Source organism: Bos taurus, chromosome 1 (genome assembly GCF_002263795.3).
Source record: "Bos taurus isolate L1 Dominette 01449 registration number 42190680 breed Hereford chromosome 1, ARS-UCD2.0, whole genome shotgun sequence".
Classification (NCBI taxonomy): domain Eukaryota; kingdom Metazoa; phylum Chordata; class Mammalia; order Artiodactyla; family Bovidae; genus Bos; species Bos taurus.
In genome coordinates, this window is record NC_037328.1 from 118,632,628 (window position 1) to 118,645,903 (window position 13,276).

At 38.7% G+C, this 13,276-nt stretch overlaps 1 protein-coding gene across 3 annotated transcripts in view; it reads left to right on the plus strand.

The window, feature by feature from the left end:
• The window catches only part of WWTR1 (WW domain containing transcription regulator 1), a 149,050-nt gene extending 136,170 nt beyond the window's left edge, over positions 1 to 12,880 (plus strand). For 2 of the 3 annotated variants that reach the window (XM_005201826.5, XM_005201825.5), the window contains exons 5-7: positions 1,647 to 1,780; positions 3,653 to 3,765; positions 9,440 to 12,880. In XM_005201826.5, the coding sequence (XP_005201883.1) occupies positions 1,647 to 1,780; positions 3,653 to 3,765; positions 9,440 to 9,624 (432 nt within the window). In that variant the 3' untranslated portion in view covers positions 9,625 to 12,880. The remainder of the gene's footprint in view (positions 1 to 1,646; positions 1,781 to 3,652; positions 3,766 to 9,439) is intronic. The other variant, NM_001193047.1, reaches the window with a different exon arrangement.
• The last annotated feature ends 396 nt before the right edge of the window (positions 12,881 to 13,276 follow it).

Here is a 13,276-nt window from a genome sequence, read left to right on the forward strand (position 1 = left end):
GGATAATGAAGGTTATTGCCTGAAGGATCTTTGCATTTACTGTCTATAAGGGACTAAAAATTACATCATTGACTAGCTGTTTTCAGACTGTGGTGTGTGCATATGAGTGTGTTTGAGGAGTTGGTGGGCTCTGTGTTCCTCACACCAGGTCCAACCCCGGTTATTCTTATGTGTGAAGCCTCTAGGTAAGCTTTGGTTAGAAGATAAGGAAGACAACTATAGCAAATAATTCAGTTTTTCTACATGTATTCAGAAGGTACTTCTAAGATTGGAATTATGGACTAAAACCCCCCTTTAAAAATCTCCTTTTTTGGGGGTTGGTTTGGTTTTCATAGATTACTGAGTAAAATTTAGGTTAGTTAAGTATTGAATTATTTGAAATCTGGATGAACAGAGGTGAACCAGGAGCCCTTTCTAGACAGGGTATTTATTTCAGTATAAATTAAAAATGCAGTTTCTTATCTATCAGATCTTCATGGTTTGTAATAGTCATGCTACCATAACTCCTAGGAACAGTATGATGAACCCTAGTAACCGAAAGTTTTTATAGCCGATGACTTCACTAGACTTGTCTAGACAGCAGTTACTCTGTTGCTGTCTAAAATCATCACTGCTTAGGGCTGGAAGAGATCTAACTTAGATGGCCTGAATATTCTGTGTGCTGTGGTAGCCTTGGTTTGGGGTTTGATGGATGGCAAGACCAGTGATTCAGCTTGGGTAGTGGGAAACTCGTAGGCATAAACATGGGAAGGGCCTAACTTAGGTTTTGGACACATGGGAAAATATACAGAAGTTTTATTCTCTGGAAACAGCAGCAAATTTGAAAGGAATCTGATGTCTGGTCATGTTTGTCAAAATAGGAGAGACTCCCTGGAGGTTATATCTAGAGAAAGTAATTGCAGTCAAATTTGTAACTTTTTGGATGGACTCTCCTTGGCAAAATCATGTTAGCTTTAAAAAAAGAAATGCTGGTGTTTTAACTTTTGCTAATGAAATCCATATGCTATCAAACAGTTAATCAAGTGAGATCTGGATTGGATCTGCATGCTTCTCCAAACTTCAGCCATTTTAGTGGACAGAATAATTAGTCAAATAGAAAAACCGATTGACTAACAAACTTTTAAACTGGTTGCTTTGCTCTTGTGGTTATCATCTAAAACTGCCAGTTGTGATTTAACACAGAGCCTGAACTCTGTAATTCCACAGCTTTACTGGGCTGTAAGTGGCAAAGACCAGAATGTACCTGCTAGTCCAGAAGAGTCCAGTTGCTTTGATTGACTTAGATTTGGTCTGATCACTTGGGGTAAAAATAGCCTTGTCCTTGAGAAAGTGTCTTGAGAGGTCTTTATATGATTTGGGTGTTTAAGCAATTTGGATGGGTTGGACAGTTGCTCCATCAGTGCTTTGAGGGCAGATATTAACATGAGCTTCTCATTAACTTGGTGTCTGTGAGAAAGTGACTTATGCCTGTAAGACTTCTTCATAGAAAGAACACTAATGATTTCCTGATGATTCTGACTTATGAGGAATAAACATAAAGTGCTTTTGTGTTTGGTGAAAAGTTTTTACGTGAAGCATCCTTTGCTCCAATCTTTGTAACAAGCGAATCACCGTTGCCTCTCCCCCTGACTGTCATCTTTCTGCAGGAAGCTGCCCTCTGTAGACAGCTCCCCATGGAGGCTGAGACTCTAGCCACGGTTCAGGCTGCTGTCAACCCTCCTGCCATGACCCCAGACATGAGATCCATCACTAATAATAGCTCAGATCCTTTCCTCAATGGGTAAGTCAACATTTTAAGGCCACTTATTTTTGCTTTCTTTATTATGAGGTTTAGAGTATAATGGATCTTTGTTTATATTGGGAAAAGTTGGGGAGCTGGGAGGTTGGGGTGAGGACAGAGGGAGGGTGTGGAGGGACGTGGCAGAAAAAAATAAAAGCAAACAAGAAGTCACCAATTTTTTTTTTTTTAATCTCAAATTTAAAAATTGATGCTATGGCATGGAGTAAACCCCTAGTCAATAATTTGAAAATAGGGATGAATTTATGATTTCAATAGCATGGTGTTTGTAGTAATTATTTAGAAGAATCTTGTGGTTTGATATAGCCAATGGAGATAAAAACTTGTTATGTGGCAAATAGGAGCAAAACAAATAAGAGGTGATATTTGTGATGAAATATGAATAAGGTGTTAGTTAATAGTATTATTACGGTTGTTGTTGTTTAGGCATGAAGTTATGGACTCTGTTGCGACCTCATGGACTGTAGCCCACCAGGCCCTTCTGTCTATGGGATTTCCCAGGCAAGAGTACTGGAGTGGGTTGCCATTTCCTTCTTTGGGTGATCTTCCCGACCCAGGGATCAAACCCAGGTCTCCTACTTTGGTAGGCAGATTCTTTACCACTGAGCCACCAGGGAAGCCAGTTAATAGTTATACATTGTCAGTTCCTATTGTGGTTATGTACCGTGTCCTTGGGGAAAATGCACACAGCATGCACAGGAGCTCTGTACTCTTTTTACATCTTCTATGTGAGTCTAAAATTATTTCACAATTAAAGAATGAAATAAAACAAAGACGTGTTGTTTTAAAATATGAAATATATGAGCAGAAGGAAAGGTAATTGAACCAGAAATATCTTCATGAGTAGAAGTAGTCAACCTTAATTGTAGCCTTTTAAACCCAAATAAAGGGCAGTTTTCTATTTCCTGTGTCTTTTCTGCCCTTGTGGAGGCTTCAGGCAACAAGCAAATACAGTTATGAAAGTTACTAAAAATAGAAGAATGAAAACAAACAGTAATCAAAATACTGAAGGAAAGGAGTTTCTAAATGATGGATACAAAAATAATTCAAATGTCCAGAAAAAATGTAAAGAATAACTTGAGATCTACCCACATACCCAACACCCAGGTTTTCCATATTTACATTGATCTTATTTTTTTTAATAAAATATTACAACTAATATTTAAACTCTTCCCCACCACCCCTGAAATACATTTCTTTTTCTTCTTCCCTGCCTAGTGGTAGCCACCATTTGGATATTGATGTATATCCATCACACCTATTTTTATACTTCTCATTGCCTGTCAAAGGCTTCCCAGTTGGCACTACTGATAAAGAATTACCTGCCAGTGCAGGAGACACAAAAGAGGTGGGTTTGATCCATGTGTCAGGAACATCCCCTGAAGGAGGAAATGGCAACCCAGTCCAGTATTCTTACAATTCCATGGACAGAGAAGCCTGGCGGCCTACAGTCCATGGGGCCGCAAAGGGTTGGATGCACTGTGCATGTGTGCAAACACACACACACACACACACACTGCCTATCAATGTCTGTATCCAGAAGCAATATTCAACATATTTTTTAGGTTTTTTAAAATTTACATAAATGGTATCATCCTCTATATGTATTGTTATTTTATTTTATTGTTTTCAGATGAAAAAGGAATCAGTGTCAATTTATTATGACTGGCCAGTTGGTTTTTTCTTTGCTTACAGTTGATTAATTTCGACACAGGGATATATGTTTCAAAATTAAAACGAGGTTCAAAGTCCACCTCCCTTTGTTATCTGGAACATCAGGCAGATCTACTTTAGCTGGGGGTCTTCATGATTATATTTTAATTTTAAAACGTCTTCCCATCTTTTGCTCTGTAGGGGACCATATCATTCGAGGGAGCAGAGCACCGACAGTGGCCTGGGGCTGGGGTGCTACAGTGTCCCCACGACTCCAGAGGACTTCCTCAGCAACGTGGATGAGATGGACACGGGTAGGGGCCAAGCCTGTGAAACCTTGCAGTGGGTTTGGACTTTGAAATTGTCTCTTTAGTCCTCTCAATTCCTTTTTTTTTTTTTGACCACACTGCGAGGCGTGTAGGATCTTAGGTCCCCAACCAGGGTTCAAACCTGTGCCCTATGCAGTGATCCTCTCAGTTCTAAAATCCAACCAAGAACACTTAACTTCAACAATATTAACTGACAGCTTCAAAGCCCCCAGAACCCAAGCACCATTAGTAAACTCCACCTCCTTCCCCATAGTTTATACAAATACAGTTTTATATATGGGCACAGGATTTTAATTTCTGCTTTTTTTCTTTCTTTTCTCCTTCCTTCCCTCCCTCCTTTCCTCTCTCCCTTCCATTTCTTGTCTGCTTTATTTAGCCCTTTCCTCACAGTTGCATTAATATACCGCTGTCTGCTTTACCATTCTTTCACAATTGAATATTTATACTTTTCTAGCTTTTGTTATTGTATACTTTTCTATACTTTTGTTATAATGTACAGGCCACCAGTACGCAGCTTTTCATGTTATTATTGCATTTGGGAAGCAATTGGCAGTGGGCTTTTGGAAAGTTAAACAACTCAAAGGATTCTAAATTGTCAGCTCCAAATCCTAACAATGTCTTCCTTCAGCAATTAAATTTAAGTAGTTCCCGGCCTGCTCTGCCTTCAGGCTAGGCCTCAGCTGGCTTCCTGGTTACCTCTTTTTCTCTACTTCTCCAGGAGCAAGGCCTCCAAACTTGGTCTAGATTTAATTGTCAAAGTCCTAAACTCCCAGAAGATACTCTTTTGAACCAAAATTAAATGACAGCTCACAACCAGGACCCACTGTATAGCACAGGAAACTCTATTCAGTATCTTGAAATAACATGTAATGAAAAAGAATCTGGAAAAGAATATATATGTACAACTGAATTGCTTTGCTGTATACCTAAAACTAACACGACACTGTAAATCAACTATATTTCAATTAAAAAAACAACAACAACATAAAAATAGACTTAAAAAAATAAATAATAGCTGACGTGCCCGCTCTTTGGAGCTGCTCGTGTAAGTTTCTCCTCCATCACCACTGATGATAGAAATTTGTTCTGTGATGAAAAGGATTGTCTTCCCCCGTGCCATTGTCCAGAGGACCTGTTTGTTACCTTCTGGTCCTCGATGGCTGTGCTTTGTGCTCTGAAACTAAACAGTTGGTCAGACAAGATGCAGACTCTGCCAGAACATAGGAGCAGCTGTTCCGGGCTCTCCGTGCATCCTATCATCTATGTGTTTAGAGAATTGCACAGACTGTCTTGTGAGGAGTCACCCAGGAATAGTTTGAACTGTTTGTTTTGTTAGTCTTCAATTTATTACTTCAGCCTTCTGCCTCCCTTCCTGCCTCCCACCCTCTCTTTCTTCATCCTTCTCTTTATTTTTTGGTGTGAGATTTATCTTGTCCTCTTTGAAACAGCTTAATGAAGTGGCTCCTTCCCGTGTTTAATAATTGTTTGCTTTCATCTTTTCAACATTGGAAAGCTAGTAAACATAAAAGGCAAAGTTAAATAAGAAAAGACTCAGGAAATCGAAATCTAAGCAAGTTTGACATTAAAAAAATTTTTTTGTTGTTTTTAATTGGAAGATAATTGTTCTATAATGCTGTGTTGGTTTCTGGTGTACAACAGGTGAAGCAGCCATTAATATACATAATCCCCTCCTTCCTGACCTTCCCTCCCACCCCTCTAGGTCATCACAGAGCACCAGGCTGAGCTCCCCGTGCTATACAGCAACTTCCCACTAGCTAGACATTTTTTAAAAAGTATTTATTTATTTGGCTGTGCCAGGTCTTGGTTGCAGCATGTGAGATCTAGTCCAGAGATTGAACCCAGACCTTTTGCCCTGGGATGGTGGAGCTGTAGCCACTAGAGGACTAGGGAAGTCCCTAGCTTGACTTTAAAATGTAAAAAAAGATGGACTCTAGTCTTTGGCTTTTTAAAATGACATCAAGTAGATAAGTAGGGAATGTTTTGAAACCAAAATGTGAAATTAAGTCATGTCCTGTATAGAACATAGTCCTTGCAGACAGGCCACCTGAATTGGATCTTTGCTTCTCTACTTTTTAGTAGTAACTTTGGTAAGTTACGTAACCTCCCAGGGCCTCAGATTTCTCACCTGTAAAGTGGGAGTAATGTGCACACCTGGTACAGTGGTGAGGCATCATGAAGTCATAGTGCTTGGCACAAAGTCCTCTTCTCCTGAGAAGGATGAAATTAGTCCTATTAAATGTTGGGGTTCCAGGTTAGCCTGGCTTAGTGAGTACTGATGGAGAAGGCAATGGCACCCCACTCCAGTACTCTTGCCTGGAAAATCCCATGGCTGCAGTCCATGGGGTCACTAAGAGTCAGAAACGACTGAGCGACTTCCCTTTCACTTTTCACTTTCATGCATTGGAGAAGGAAATGGCAACCCACTCCAGTGTTCTTGCCTGGAGAATCCCAGGGGCGGGGGAGCCTGGTGGGCTGCTGTCTGTGGGGTCGCACAGAGTTGGACATGACTGAATCGACTTAGCAGCAGCAGCAGCAGCAGCAGTGAGTGCTGAATTTACAGTCACATCTGTGAAGTCTTTATAGGAAGTGGGCATAAGCCCCCTCAAGGGGAGGCGTGTAGTTAATTACACAGGAACAAGAAAAGGAAAAGCCAAGGGATGGGCAGAGCTCAGATGTGGCTGGAAAAGGTCTGGTAGACCCACTGTTCACATGCTGACCACACGCTAAGTGGTGACAAGCCAGCCAAATACTCCCTTTGTAAAATACACATGGAGACAACAGCTGGACATAGTGTTAGAGACATAGGAGGATAGAGTAGATGGAATACAGGAGCAAAGGGTGGAGGTCATCCACTTTCTAGAATATTCTACAATAATCACACCCTTCTAAGAACTTCTTTTTTTTTTTGGTCTGTCTCATTTATATTCATCCATTCATTTTATTATTGATGCAAATGTGCATCTTTTTTTAAAGTTGAAGTATAGTTGCCATACGATATTATATGTTACAGGTGTATGATACAGTGATTCACAACTTTTAAAGGTGATACTCCATTTATAGTTATTGTGAAATATTGGCTATATTCCCCATGTTGTATAATATGTCCTACTTTTCAAATGAAGAAAACTGTAATGACCAAAAAGATGACTATGAGGTTGCAAAGTTGCTCCAACGAGAGATATTTTAAGATTGTTAGCCTTAATGAAGAACCTTAACTAGACTCATCATGCTTTCTGAGGAGAGAAGGTAAGAGAATTTTTTAAAACAGAGAAATTTTATTTGGTTAAAAAAAGTCAATTCTTGAGTTATTGTAAACGTAAAACAGGAAATCAGTTGAGGTGGATATTTCTATCTGGATATGAAGAAGAAAGACATCCAGCACTTTAGATGAGGTAATTTTTCAGGGCGGATAATTTTTTTTTAAGCCTAATTTCCTTCTGTTACAATCTATTGGGTAGAAAAAAGTTATTTGGGTTTTTTTTTTTTCTAAATTAACCTTGTTTTTCAATGTCGGTAACACAATAACCCTGAGGTCATGTTGAACTCATTTTAATTTTTCAAATGACTGCTTTTTGCAATGCAAGTCCTATAAAATATTCCCAAGAGTCACTGATATTTTATAAGTTTGTAGAAAAGCCATGAAGTTTTGCTACCTCCAAAAATGTAAGTGTGATTGTTTCCCTTGTCGCTATGAAGTAATTTTTCTCCTTGGAAAATGCATATTATTAAAATGAGTTTTCTCCCATTTTGTCTAGAATAGTAAAATCTCTATGCAGGCTTCTTAGGAAGCCTAAAGTACTTGTATGACACAGAAGTTAATTAAAAAAGTTTCTTAGAAATGATTCCATGGTGAAAGCTGGCCATAGTTATCAATGCACCTCAGACTTTGAGGTATATTTTATCCCTTCAGAAAATTGATTGGGGCTGTTGGAATGAACCAGTGGTTCTGATATTATGTAATTAACCATGACTGAGTTCTCTCAGCACAGTCAACAAACATTTATGGTGTTTTTGTATTTGTGTAAGTGTTATTGTGGGCTTCCCTGGTAACTCAGTCGGTAAAGAATCTGCCTGCAGTGCAGGAGACATGGATTTGATCCCTGAGTTGGTAAGATTCCCTGGAGAAGGAAATGGCAACCCACTCCAGGATCCTTGCCTGGAGAATACTATAGACAGAGGAGCTTAGCACGCCACAGTCCATAAGGTCACAAAGAGTCAGACACGACTTAGCGACTAAATCACCAACTGTTTAATTTATGTATGAATGAAGCCCAGAGCCTCATATCATGTGTGGCAGATATGATACGGCACCTACCTCCCAATTTCAGACAAGCGAGTGCGTCTTAGGCCACACAGCTAAAAAGCTCCATCTCCTGGCACAATGATCTGTTCGTTTTCCCCTATCCTGTCATTCATGAAGGATGTGTTCTTCATGTCATATCCCAGACACTGAACTTTCCTCTACAATAGCATTGTCTCAACTAGGTTCTGCAGACTTTAGTTCTGTTAGGATATAAATTCTGCCAAAATTGGACTCGAGGAGGTGATAGTGGCTTAAACAAAATAAAACAGATTTTCCTTACTACAAGACTTCTCCAAACCTATATGCTCCCATGCATTGTAACTCATATGCTTTGTGAGACTACTCGATAGTTTTGGGGTATATGAACATGTGTAGTGAAGGGGTCAATCTGCAGAAGCCACTTTCTAAAATACTTTAAACACGATCCCCAGAGTTGTCAATGAAGATTTTTTTTTAATAACATAGTTAAAAGAACCTCCTCACTACTACCTTTGAACATAAAGAGGATGATATGAGCAAATTTGAGTTTACAATTAAATTGTTGGATTATAGCTCTGTGATAAGGTTTTTATGACTGTCAGGGCCTCTCTACTCAAACCAGCTCTTCGTGCCATTGTCATGGGAAGTCAGTGATGGTAGTCAGATCCACAGTGTCCTCATTTTCTCCTTTCCTGTGTCCCTGGACTTACCCATTCTGGACCATGTCTATCCAGAACAATTAAAGATTCACCCAGCATCTCTGTGTCTCTTAGGCGTGAGCACCACCAACTCAGTTTCAGTAACGCAGTAGCTGAAATTTTGCAACATGCAGCAATAAGATCTTCTGGTGGAATGTGAGCACAGTGGAAATGAAGATGAGAGTTATGTTGACAACTGAACTTGTTCCTCTTTTCAGAAGCCTTAAAAAAGAATTAAATATGGTTCATCTGTACTATTTTTCTAGATTCCACATATGTGTGTTAATATATGATATTTGTTTTTCTCTTTCTGACTTACTTCACTCTGCAGGAAAGGAACAGACATAGAGAACAGATGTGCGGACAAGGGGGGATGGGGAAGGTGGGATGAGTTGGAGATTGGGATTGACATATATATATGACCATGTGTAAAATAGATAGCTAGTGGGAACCTGCTGTGTAGCACAGGGAGCTCAGCTCAGTGCACTGTGATGACCTGGAAGTGTGGGATGGGGAGTAAGGGAGGTCTAGGAGGAAGTAGAAACATGTATACATGTAGCTGATTCACTTCATTGTACAGCAGAGACCAACACAACATTGTAAAGCAATTTATACTACAATAAAAGAATTTAAATGGTTTCATTCTTTTCCATTACAGGAGAAAACACGGGACAGACACCCATGAATATCAACCCTCAGCAGACCCGTTTCCCTGATTTTCTTGACTGTCTTCCAGGAACAAACGTTGATCTAGGAACTTTGGAATCTGAAGATCTGATCCCCCTCTTCAATGATGTAGAGTCCGCTCTGAACAAAAGCGAGCCTTTTCTAACCTGGCTGTAATTAATACCATTGTAGCTTGGATGCAGCCGTGACCTGACATTTCCTGGGCCTCTTGGAAAAAGCGATGGAGCAGAGCAAGGCGGCAGGTGAGCTGCCTCCTGCCTCCATCACACATGCTCCCTCCTTTCCTTGTGGCCAGGTTAATAATTGCCTGGATTTGATTGGCAGTCACTTAAGTTAAACATGAATAAACATTTTATTTCTGTTTTCTGCAAGCCTGCATTCCTGTGATGGGTTGTGCAGCAGAATTGATTATGCAGAATTGCTTCTTTGCTTTCCTCTCTGCTACCCCATGACCAAGCTTTATGGGTGTTAGCTGAAATTTGTACATCAATTGATTATAAACCATGAAAAACTGATGACCACAGGCAGTGACTTTTGACAGGTGGCTGGGTCCAGGAAATGTACACAAAACTCGACCTGATTTACAGTTTCAAAAACTGTATTGATGACATTAGTACCAAATGCTTTAAAGAATATTTAACTAGAGCTTTAAAAATCATTGTACTGATAGTAAAATTCTGCTGTTTGGAATACAATGTAGTTTTCAATCCATGCAGGTTCTGATGGCTCTTATTACCCGTATTCACAAAGGCACACAGAGTCCTCTTGTAGTTTATCCTTCATCATTTTACTGCACAGCATCTAGACAACTAGTCCTTCCAACAGGAGAGCGGCAGTGGCATTAGTCACAGTTCCTACACCAAGGTCTCATGAAAGAGACCAGTTTGGTACTAATTATGAACATTTATTAAACAAAAGGTTTTTAAATGACAAGTTAGATTTTTTAAAAAAATTACAGCTTAGAACTTGATGTTTATTTTATGAAGCACTATCATTTGGTGACTGATGACAAAGCGCAGCCAAATGTTTTTGATAAATCGGTGGCAACTGTATTTTTGTCCTTTGAAACTGTTCTGAAAACATCAGGACCACATAGCTTTCAACCTGATGGCATACAATGAGCTGTTGCTTTTAAAATTCTGAAGCCTTGTTGGTTTTTCTTCTTTCAAGATTTCTAGGGTTTAAAATAATCTTATCTATGAAGCTGTTTGAAGGATGAAGCAGATCTCTGACTGACAGGTCAAAAAAGCCCCCTGAGGGTGTATGGTGGAGACCCTTAGTGTTTCCGAAGTCACTAAAGTTGATTCCCAGATGTATTATCCTAATCCTGTTTGCTACAGTTGGTATAGAAAGGCATGAAATATGTACTCAGTACCTCTTATGTAACCAAAACCATTTTTTTTTTTGTTTTGTTTTTGTTTTTTATTAGCTTTTAAGGACTGAGAGAGAGCATCGGGTTCGCCTGGCATGCACTCTGCCTGCATTGCCAATGAAGTCCTCAATTGTTTAATATTTTGAACTGACATTATTTATAATCTATGAATTTAATATCTTTTTTGAGAGACATTAATAGTGCAGGTCTCTGAGAGGAACCTTTCCATTCCCAAAGGGGCTTATTTGCTGGGGATCTGAGATCCTTTTTGATCTCCCAAAAGACAGACAGGCAGAATACATCTTATCTTGTTGGAATGAAGGCAAGTGTAAAGGTCAGAGATGAAGTAGTACCGTTAGGGAATACAGTGGAAAGGCTACTAGGTGTGAGTTGGAAATAGACAAGCTACGGTGCCCCAAAAGCAAGACGAGAAGGAGGTGTGAGGTGCCCCCAAAGAACAAAGCAATGATTTTCTCCTACAACTTTTGTACCAAAAGACTGTTGTAGAAGAAAAGAAGGCTTCGGTGCACTTTATGTGGGAGAAGGAGGCACAGCGCTCGTGTTGCCCTGTCCACGCTGATGTTAAGTGAGTAGGCAGATGAGAGCTTAAACCTACCGTTGCTTCCAACACAATGAAGTGACTTTTTCCCCCTGAAGGACCCATGGTTTCTCTTCCTCTGATTCCATCTCTTTCTCAAAACACTCTGAGAGATGAGGGTAGATGTTTCTATTGCTACTATATTGAAGGGAGCACTATTTCTTTTTCTCTTCTGTTAGCAATAATTGCAAAAAGCATTGTACATTCTTTCTAAGAAAAAGCAAAAAAAAAAAAAAAAAAAAGACTCAAAAACAAGGGACCTAGTAAAACTGAGCAGTGTTACTGTATTTTTAAAAAATATTTTTATAGATTCATTTTCAGGTTATTAAACATTAAAGAAACAATTATCCCTCCTTTTTTTAAGTAGTTAAAACATTGATGATTTGTATTATCAATTTTTAGAAATACTTTCCTAGTAAGCTTGTGGCATTAGAAAATACTAGAAGAATTTTTTTTTAGTGAAATTAGTTGGAACACTTATTAATGAACATAACAATTATTTTTCCAGAATTAGATACAGATCTTGACTACATGTTTACTAATAAATGAAGCCAGATCTAATTTTTGTTGTTATTTTTAAGGCCATGTTATATGGCCTTTGTTAAAGAACACTAAAGCTAGAAATCTAAAAACAACTTTTTAAAGGTTCTTTCCTATTATTGTAAGTGTTAAAACCCCTGCAGAATTCATGATAAGGTGCTATTTATACTATATTTCTTATTATAAAATGACTGCCAAATATCATGTCTTTTTAGTCCTAAGTCAATCAGTAGATTTCAACATTTCATCCAGATTAAAAATGGAAAAATAATTGCAGAAATCTTTCTTTTAAGGTATTTTCTTTCCCTGATAAAACACATTTCCTTGAAGTAAATACATTGTCAAGACCTATTTGCAATTCTGTTAAATCTAAGTAATTGTTAGTGTTTCACCATAGAATTTAGGATGTGATATGCCTTTCTTTCGCTGATTATACAATATAAGTAAAAACAGACTGAAACAGTTAGTATGCTGGGGGTGCTACTGACTCCAGCTTGGCAGAAAATCTTTCTGGAGAAGAAGGTGATCTGGAGTGAGAGAGTTTTGCTAATGACATGTGATGTTCTCATAACAGAAAGCAACTTCCAGAAGTGCAACTTTTATGACAAACAAAAGCTGTTAAAAGGAAATTATAGATTAATTGGGAAAGTAGGTGATCAACAGAGACTGTTTCCCTAACACACTACATCATTTATGTGTTCGTATTTTAACTTTTTAAAAAATTATTTCTACATTTTGTAATATGATATATGTGTGTTTATTTTTAATTCAAATTGCTATGCATACAGAGAGTATGCAGAAAAATCAATCAGATCAAACTGTTTTACCTGGAGTTTGGTACTGGTTTTTACTTCTCTGATTCTGTATAAGAAAAATAAATACAATTGAATTTCCACTTGGAACCTTTATCTTGTCATGATTTGTGTGTGTTCTTTTTACTGAGGGCTTTGGGTGGTACTGGAGGAAGGCTTATGTAACCTTCCTGGCAGACAATGAAGGAAAGAAAATTTTGTAGGCAAACATTTTTTTGGCTCAAATGCCTGGTTTTCAATATTCTAAATATCCAGAGTTCTGGTTTCTACTTTATTTGAAGTAACCCACTGAGACTTTAAAAGCTGTGTGTGTGTGTGTGTGTCCTTGTGCTAAGTCACTTCAGTTGTGTCTGACTTTTTGCAACCCCATGGACCATATCCCACCAGGCTCCTCTGTCCATGGGATTCTCTAGGCAAGAAATACTGGAGTGGGTTGCCATTTCCTCTTCCAAGGGATCTTCCTGACCCAGGAATTGAATCCGAGTC